The sequence below is a fragment of the Aplysia californica genome, unplaced genomic scaffold (genome assembly GCF_000002075.1).
Source record: "Aplysia californica isolate F4 #8 unplaced genomic scaffold, AplCal3.0 scaffold00261, whole genome shotgun sequence".
NCBI lineage: Eukaryota > Metazoa > Mollusca > Gastropoda > Aplysiida > Aplysiidae > Aplysia > Aplysia californica.
Window position 1 is genome coordinate 930,724 of NW_004797531.1, and position 8,447 is coordinate 939,170.

Below are 8,447 nucleotides of genomic sequence, written 5' to 3' on the forward strand. Positions count from 1 at the left end.
GTGATGATGATGGTGATGATGGTGATGATGGTGATGATGATGATGATGATGATGATGATGATGGTGATGATGATGATGGTGATGATGGTGATGATGATGATGAGGGGTTATTATTACTGGTATCTTTCATAAAATTTTATTGAAAAATTATTAAGTGCTGAGAGCACAATATTATGAATTAACGTCATCAGATCTTCTTGCGTGAAAAGATTCTGTAAGTTCTTGCGTTGTTTGTTCCCAGACGGATCTGCACGGCCACGCCATGACCCACTGCACCATCAGGGAGGTGTGGCGACGTCTCAAGGACACTGCCGAGGTAGAGGGCAGGATCAGACAGGTGGACGCCTTCAACCAGGTCAGTCGACGTTCAGGGTACTGGAGACTGGTGTTGGGCAGCAGAAAATTGCGCAGGTTTTTAATCCTATTGTCAAAAAGTTCAGAGGAGTTTTCCCAAAACCTGTTGGAAAATTGTGCATGGATTTTTGGTATTGAGCGTTTCTTAAGTTGCGCTGGTATTCAGTGTGGTACTTGTTTGTCTACTTTGGGTTTACTTTAATCCAGAACACGTCACTAGGCTAACCGACACAAGCACAAGAACAGCTGCTCACCACACGAATCTCGGACAGCAACTGAACTTATTACTCACCCCACTAGTGGCTACTGCGCATGTCTAAAGTGACGGGAGGTAGCTCCCTTAAAATAGGGATGGACAATAACCTTGTTATGTCCCATACACAACAGTACCGACTTGAAATTCTTTATGTATAAGTTTAAGTAAGTAGTACACTTCTTCAATCACCCAATTATCAAGACTGTTTTTTAATTTCATTGTATGCATATTTTTACAAATTTATGCTGGCATTTACAAACAGATAAAACAGTCTTGGTATTTTTTTCCCCCTGCTGACCACAAGGAAGTGGAAGACGGGCAAACACATCTAATTATGCAAGACTGCTTATATGTTTACTTATTTCCTGGTTCTTCTGAGACAAACTCATCAGACTATTTTTACCTAAACAATGAACACCCACCTCCCCCCCCCTCCGACACACAACCAGGTAGAAATGTCTACTATTTGAACAGTTTTCAGTGGAAACTCAGTCATTTCAACATGGTTGAGGTCAGGATTCTGATTCTTGATCGATACCACACTCAAAAACCTGCGCAATTTACTGCACATAGGAAGGGCAGCTCATTGAGCAATTACTTATACAACAGGATAAAACATGCGCAATGTTCCATCCCCCGTGCTGTAGTAGTTAGGAACTATACCGGTGCATGCCAAAGACCAAAGTTTGATTCCAGAATGGGGAGAATTTTTATCAAGTATCCTGGTCTTTTTGCTGGGATGTTGTATCTTCTCAGCCTAGGCTGATCCTGACAGGCTGGGTGAAAGCTAGCCTTGTAAATGATCTAAACTATGTTGATGGGGGGCGTAGAAACACCTACATTAAAACCACACCCCGAAACATCCAGGTTTTGTATGGCACAAAAAAAGACACGTAACTTTTTCTAAACATATCACAGAAAGAGCCACGATGATTTCTGTCCTTTTTAAACAGAGTCACCATAAAAGTTCGCTTTTTTGTTAATATATCGTGCAGTGCTTTCTTGTCCTATCTCCATTTTTAATAACAGTGAAAACAGTTCATAACAAAGAGTGAGCTTAAGAAGAAGTCACATTTTCACAGTTTTTAAAAAATGTGAGGCCTCGTGGTGAAATCAGGTGCTGGTCAAAATAATCAAAGGAAGGAGACGCATTCTTCCGCAGGTTTGGGAGCTTTTGTCGAGTTTTTGTTTTCTGGCTCAACACCTTTCATGCTCATTAAAGAACACATTTCTGTGTGGATTTTACTGAAAAATGCTGATTAAAGGCATAATAGATGGACTTTTTCTGTTTCCACGGACTCTCAAGCTTTGAAAAGAACGCACTTAGGCGGCCATTTTTTCGCTAATTTGACCTGTGAAACCAAACGACCCCCACCTTGTTTAATCGCAATATCTTGACTTTTATTCAAGATAAATGGATACATTTTCCATCTAAAGCAAAGCAAATGGACAAGCTTTAAGATGATACCAATAATTTCATATGCCCCAAAATTGACGAGCGCCTGATTCCACTGCTTCGTGACACAAATGGAAATACAACAAGAAAGCTCTGAGATCACGAAATACTAAGAACAAGCTGAACAGAAGAGAGGTGGATGAATGGGTAGATGGATGGATGGGTGAATGGACGGAAGGATGAATGGGTGGGTGGGTGGAGGGACGGATGGATGGATGGATGGATGGATGGATGAATACATAGATGTTAAGACTATTGAATTCTTGTTGTTAAGTTCTTGTCGTTAAGACTTTTGAATACTTTTGAATTTTTGTATTGAAGGCTTTTGAATACTTTTGAATCCTTGTCGTTAACACTTTTTAATTCTCGTCGCCCCCTCCAGGAGAACCTGTGGAAGAAGCGTGGCATCACCATGACCTCCGTCAAGTACGGGGTGGCCTACTTTGGCAACGGCTTCACGGCCAACGTGTCCATCTTTGCCCAGGACGGCAGCATTCTCGTCAGCCAGGGAGGCGTGGAGATGGGGCAAGGACTCTATACCAAGGTGAGACAGGGAGGGGTGGAGATGGGACAAGGTGAGACAGGAAGGTCAGCCAAACACTTGTTCTGTAATTAACCCAGCAGAGTTTTAATATATAAATACAGTCAAATTTGTCCGAAAGGGCCACCCTTTGTTGAAATGAAAATTGGTCGTCTATGACAGGTGTGCGTCGTGAACAGAATCATTATAATACAGTGGCGTCCAAAAGAAATTTGAAAATGTACTCACCAAATCTTTGTGTTATAGGCTTACTCTACCCACTCATGCAGCATACCAGTTTAAAGCTGAGCTAATTCTGCATCATTTGACACATTAATATATGAGGCAGCATAGTGAAATCAAAATAATGAAAGTGAAAAAACTGGCATTTTTCCGCAGGTTTGGGAATTTTTATCTAATTTTTTTTTGTTGGTCTCAACAGCTTTTGTGACCATTTAAAAACACATGTCCGTGTAATTTTTACTGAAAAAACTTGATTTGAGGCACAAAATAAGTAATTCTAAAAATAGTTTTCAAGGACTCTCTAGCTATTGAAATTCACAAACTTTGGCGTACATTTTCTCGCTTATTTTACCACTAAAACCACACTTTTCGACATCTTTCAATCGCTAATATTTCAACTTCTATTCTAGATAAATGGGTATTTTCCTCATCAAAAGATAGACAAACGAACAAGCTTTTAGATGACACCAATAACTCCACATGCCCAAAAATAGACAAGCGCCTGATTCCACCAAATCGTGACACATCTAGAAAAAAATGTAAGAGGGAAAGTAGGAATTGCTTGTTCGTTATTTCCCTGTCAGCCCGGGTTGGCCTGACAGGCAGAGTCAAAGCCCACCTCATGAATGATCTAAATTTTGTTGATGGAGGCAAAAATTGTGTAACGACGTGGTGGAATCAGGCGCTCATCAATTTTTAGACGCATTTAGTTATTGGTATCAGCCTAAAGCGTGATGATTTGCCTTGCTTTTGGGTGAAAAAATACCAATATATCTTAAATAGAAGTCAGATGTTTGTGATTGAAGGAGTTGGGGGTGTTGCCTGGTTTTAGAGGTCAAATTAGCGAGAAAATGGTCGTCAAAGTTCAATTACTTCCAAAGCTTGAGAGTCTTTGGAAACTGAAAATCTGATGTTTTTGTGCCATTAATTAGTGTTTTTCAGTCAAATCCGTACAGAGATGTGTTTTTATACGCACATAAAATGTGTTGAGCCCAAAAACAAAAATTCGAGAAAAGTTTCCAAACCGACAGAAAGATATTATGTCAATTTCTTCGAATTCACTATTTTGATGAGCCCTTGATTTCACCACGATGCCTCCCTATTTTAAAAAGCCCATACATTTTTTAAAACAAAGAATTTTCTCACCCCCAGCTTGCCCAGGGAGTGGCCCACAGCCTGGGTGTGCCGATCGACAAGGTCAAGGTCAGGCCGACCCAGAACATCATCTCTCCCAACAACTGGGGGTCAGGGGGCAGTGTGTCCAGTGAGCTCGCCACGCAGGTCAGGATTCTTTGTCCAGTTGTCTGCTTGTCTCTCTCTCTCTCTCTCCTTTTCTTTCTCTCGTTTTTTTTTCTGGTAAGTGTTTTATGGCGCTCGCAACTGCATAAGATCAAATGAGCGTGTGGGATACAGTAAACATTTTTAGTTTGGTTGGAATTAATTTCGAAGCCTTCTCTTATCAATTTTGGACCTCTAAGGAATCTTTAACATGCTCAACTTGCACACGGGACCTCTGAGAATTTTCGCCCTTACCTGAAAAGGCTAGGTGTAGATTTTTTCTACCATAACATCAGGGGTGTGGCTGAAAGACAACAGTAAAAAGGAGCCAAGGAGTAGCAGTGGAAAGGCTGCAGAAAGAGTCAGGAGCCCAGAGGAGGGGGCAAAGGAGGTGAGGGGTGGGGGCAGAAAGTGGAGACGAAAGCAGACTACAGATCATGGTATGAGAGCAGGAAAGGAAATGAAAGAAGATTTTAGAAAAGAGAATTTTCCGTCAATGTCACTTTTTGAACCTGGGACCTATTGAATGAGAGGCAAACACTGTAACCTCTAGACCAATAGAGCCTCCGTCGTTTTTTTGCTGCAGAAACTATGAAGACATGTGGAGGAAAAAAATATTTTATCACAGCCAATTTCAGTTATCTGTTGAGCAGTTGTTTATATTTCTACTCACACTTGTCTATTGTTTTCAGTTAGCATTATAACAAGTATCAGAGGAAAGAGAATTATAGTACGTTTGTATACATGAAGTAACATTGTAAATTTTCTATGAAAAAGAGATCAGAAATCTACATTTGGACGGTTGCTGGGTGTTCTGGTGTGGTTTGCTCCTTCTATCCTTTCAAACATTTACCGTCCTTGTCTCTCCTCCTTCTTTTCTTTGTTTCTTACTCTCTAGAAACACCTCCAATTTTCAGCAGTTATATTACCTATTTGTGTTGCAAGTGTCTTAAAACTTTTACTTTAACTAAGAAGTTTTAATCTACATCTATCTTTGTGATTCTCTTCTTCCCCTCTCCCTCCCATACCTCCTTCTCCTCCCTCTCCCTCCTCAACCCCACCTCCCTGTCCCTCCCCAACCCCATCTCCCTCCTCTCCCTCTCCCTCTCCCTCTCCCTCTCCAACCCCATCTCCCACTCCCTCCCCACCCCCACCTCACCCAGTCTGCCATTGGAGCCTGCAATATTCTAAAGGAAAGAATACAGCCAATCAGGGAAAAGTTCCCCGACTTAGACTGGAAAGATCTTTGTGGGAAATGTATCACTAGCAACGTGGACCTCTCTGCAAAGTACACGTGAGTCTATGAACAAGTGAGAGTGGGTGGTCGGCGGGTGCTCTTGTGTGGTTCGCAGTGCTCCCTCTTTCCTTTCAAACATCTACCTTCCTTATCACTCCTCCTTCTTTTTTGTGCATTTCTGTCTACTGACACATCTGATCTTTGGCAGTTATATGACCTTTTTGTGTTGGAAGTGCTGTACAACTTGTACTAAAACTTAAACTGAAACAGAATTTGTGTGTTGTGAGTGTGTGTGTGTGTGTATGTGTGTGTGAGAGAGAAAGAGAGAGAGAGTATTCATGTGTGTGTGAGAGAGAGAGAGAGAGAGAGAGAGAGAGAGACAGGGAGTATTGATGTGTGTGTGTGTGTCTGTGTATGAGAGAGAGACAGAGAGAGAAAAAGTATTGATGTGTGTGTGTGCACACACGCATGTGTGTGTGCTTGTGCGTGTGAGAGAGAGAGTATTGATGTGTGTGTATGTGTGTGTGGCAGGGGGGTTGCATTTACCATGCCCCAGAAAATGTCTCTGTATGGTGATCAATAAAATCTTGTCTTATCTTATTCTTTCTCTCATCTTATCTCACGATGGACCTATTGGTGTCAGTCAAACACCACTCGTGCTACGTACACACCCTTCAGTTGTATAGGCCTCTACTTACTTGCCAATTCCTCCCTCAGCAACACGGAGAACATCGGCGACCCTCTGTTCAACTACTTCATTTACTGCGCCGCTGTGATCGAGACCGAGGTGGACATCCTCACGGGAGAGTCGCAGATCCGCCGAGTGGATATGATGTGTGACTTTGGCGAGAGGTCGGTGCACGTTGGGGGTTGTGTATGACACGGGGTCATACTGCAACTGTTTATCTAAAACAACTCTTGGAATTATATGTAAGGCAATGTGATGAAATCAGGCGCTCGTCAAAATAATGAAATCAAAGAAATCAGCATTTTTGTGGTCGATGGCAACTTTTTCTAACTTTCTTTTTTGGGGGACTAAACACCCTTTACGTCCATTTAAAAAACACATTTTTGAGTGGCTTTTATTGAAAAACATTGATTAAAGGCACACAAAAATGTAAATTTTCAGTTTCCAAGGACTCATGACACATATCGTCCAACCAGAGCCCTTAGATCAGCCACTGACAAACTCATTCTTAGAACCTCAAAACAAAAGTACAAAACATACGGCGAGCGTTCCTTTTTCTTCTTTGGTCCCCATGTATGAAACAAACTCCCGTTCAAAATAACAAGGATGCCCCTACTATTAAATTTTCAAGAAGCAGCTGAAGCTTTATAACTTGTTCACAAATGCATTCTTGTCATAACGATGAATTGTTACTTTTTGTATATATGCATGTGTATGCCCAACCGTGAGACTGAAGAAATAATGTGTGAGAAGAAGAGAAAGAGAAGAGAGACAGCTAGAGAAAGAGACAGAGACAGGGAGAGAAACAGAGGGAACGAAAATGTTATTCTCTCTATAGAGAATGAATGTTTTATCAAATATTTCATTCTGTCTGTAGCCATTCAAGCTTCAGTTTTATTGTGACCGTTGGTGAATTTTTATAGCATTCTGCATTTTTTAATGAACGTATTGCCAGGCTCGCTGCGTGACTAATTTTCTCATAGAAATGTTTTATACATTTATATATATATAATACTATGTTTTACGTACTCACATGTCCATTAATTTATTTAATGTGATACCTTTATGAATGTAATGCGCATTGAGCACTTTTTAGAAAATGGAAATGCGCAGCATAAATATTTATATATATCATTATTATTATTATTTGTTATTATTATTATTATGATGAACACTTTAGAACTCTGCAGAAAAATGTAAGTTGGACAGCTGTGTTTTTGGAAAATTTCTATTGGCTGAAGGGTGTACGTTGTACATTTGTAGGCAAGTGAAGGTTTTGTGAGATGAAATGTATGTGCTGCCAAATTGAGAAAGTTGTACTTTTCGATCACAGGCGTGTCAAAAGTTGGTAAAAATCAGGGGCTTTTATATGGCTGATTTTAATCCAGAAAATCAATTGCACACGTTCAAGTGGTGTGTTTCAGAACACGAAGAAACTAGCTGTGGTCTTGAACGGTTTTATTTGCCTAAGGGGGAAAAGTCTCCTTATAGTAGGCACCTCAGTGAACCTTTTGGCTGAGAGCAAAAAATGACACCAACGGTTTTGTGAACGGAAGATTGGGTCAAAAGTTTTGATGGTTTTTATCAGTGAGAGATTTTGTTTCTAGATTTTTGGTGCACTTCCAGTTGACTCTTTGAAACAGAAACTACTCTGTACTGATGTTTGTTTGAGTAAAGAGAAGCACATTGACACAATAATGGTCATTTAGTGCTGGGAAAAAGTAAGACAGACAGACAGAAACAACTCTGTACTGATGTTTGTTTGAGTAAAGAGAAGCACATTGACACAATAATGGTCATTTAGTGCTGGGAAAAAGTAAGACAGACAGACAGAAACAACTCTGTACTGATGTTTGTTTGAGTAAAGAGAAGCACATTGACACAATAATGGTCATTTAGTGCTGGGAAAAAGTAAGACAGACAGAAACAACAGAGGGGAAATTAAAGAAGTAGGACCTACCAGTGACACCCTCCAACCACTCACAATCTGGATAGATAACAACAACAAACAGAAAGAACTTACCACTGGCTATTGTCTCGTTGTGATCACATTGACTACAACGGGAGATATTTCACGTGGAAAACTTGGTATATTTCAACCTTGAATATTTTTAAATCTTATCACTTGAAACTCTCCTTATTTTATATTTAAGCTTTTTAGTTGAATATGGACCTTGAGTGGTTTGAAGTATCTTTGCCTTTATACCCTCTGTTTATTGGAAATTATTGTTTATACTATAATTTTCCCTTTTTTTTTCTCTCTTTCCTCGTCTCTTTCTCCCTGTCTTTCTCAGACTCTTGCAATTACTCTCTCCTTTTCTCCTTTTTACTTTATAATGTTGCAAGGGGTTTTAAACCTCTCTCTCTCTCTCTGTCTGTCTCTGTCTCTCTCTCTCTCTCTCTCTCTCTCTCTCT

General features: G+C 40.3%; 1 protein-coding gene across 1 annotated transcript in view; it reads left to right on the plus strand.

Moving 5' to 3' along the window:
* LOC101859865 (indole-3-acetaldehyde oxidase) overlaps positions 1 to 8,447 on the plus strand; it is a gene marked incomplete in the record, with an annotated part of 48,215 nt that overhangs the window by 36,522 nt on the left and 3,246 nt on the right. The window contains 5 exon segments of the mRNA XM_035970382.1: positions 242 to 355; positions 2,449 to 2,610; positions 3,982 to 4,110; positions 5,271 to 5,401; positions 6,062 to 6,196. Of these exon segments, the coding sequence (XP_035826275.1) occupies positions 242 to 355; positions 2,449 to 2,610; positions 3,982 to 4,110; positions 5,271 to 5,401; positions 6,062 to 6,196 (671 nt within the window).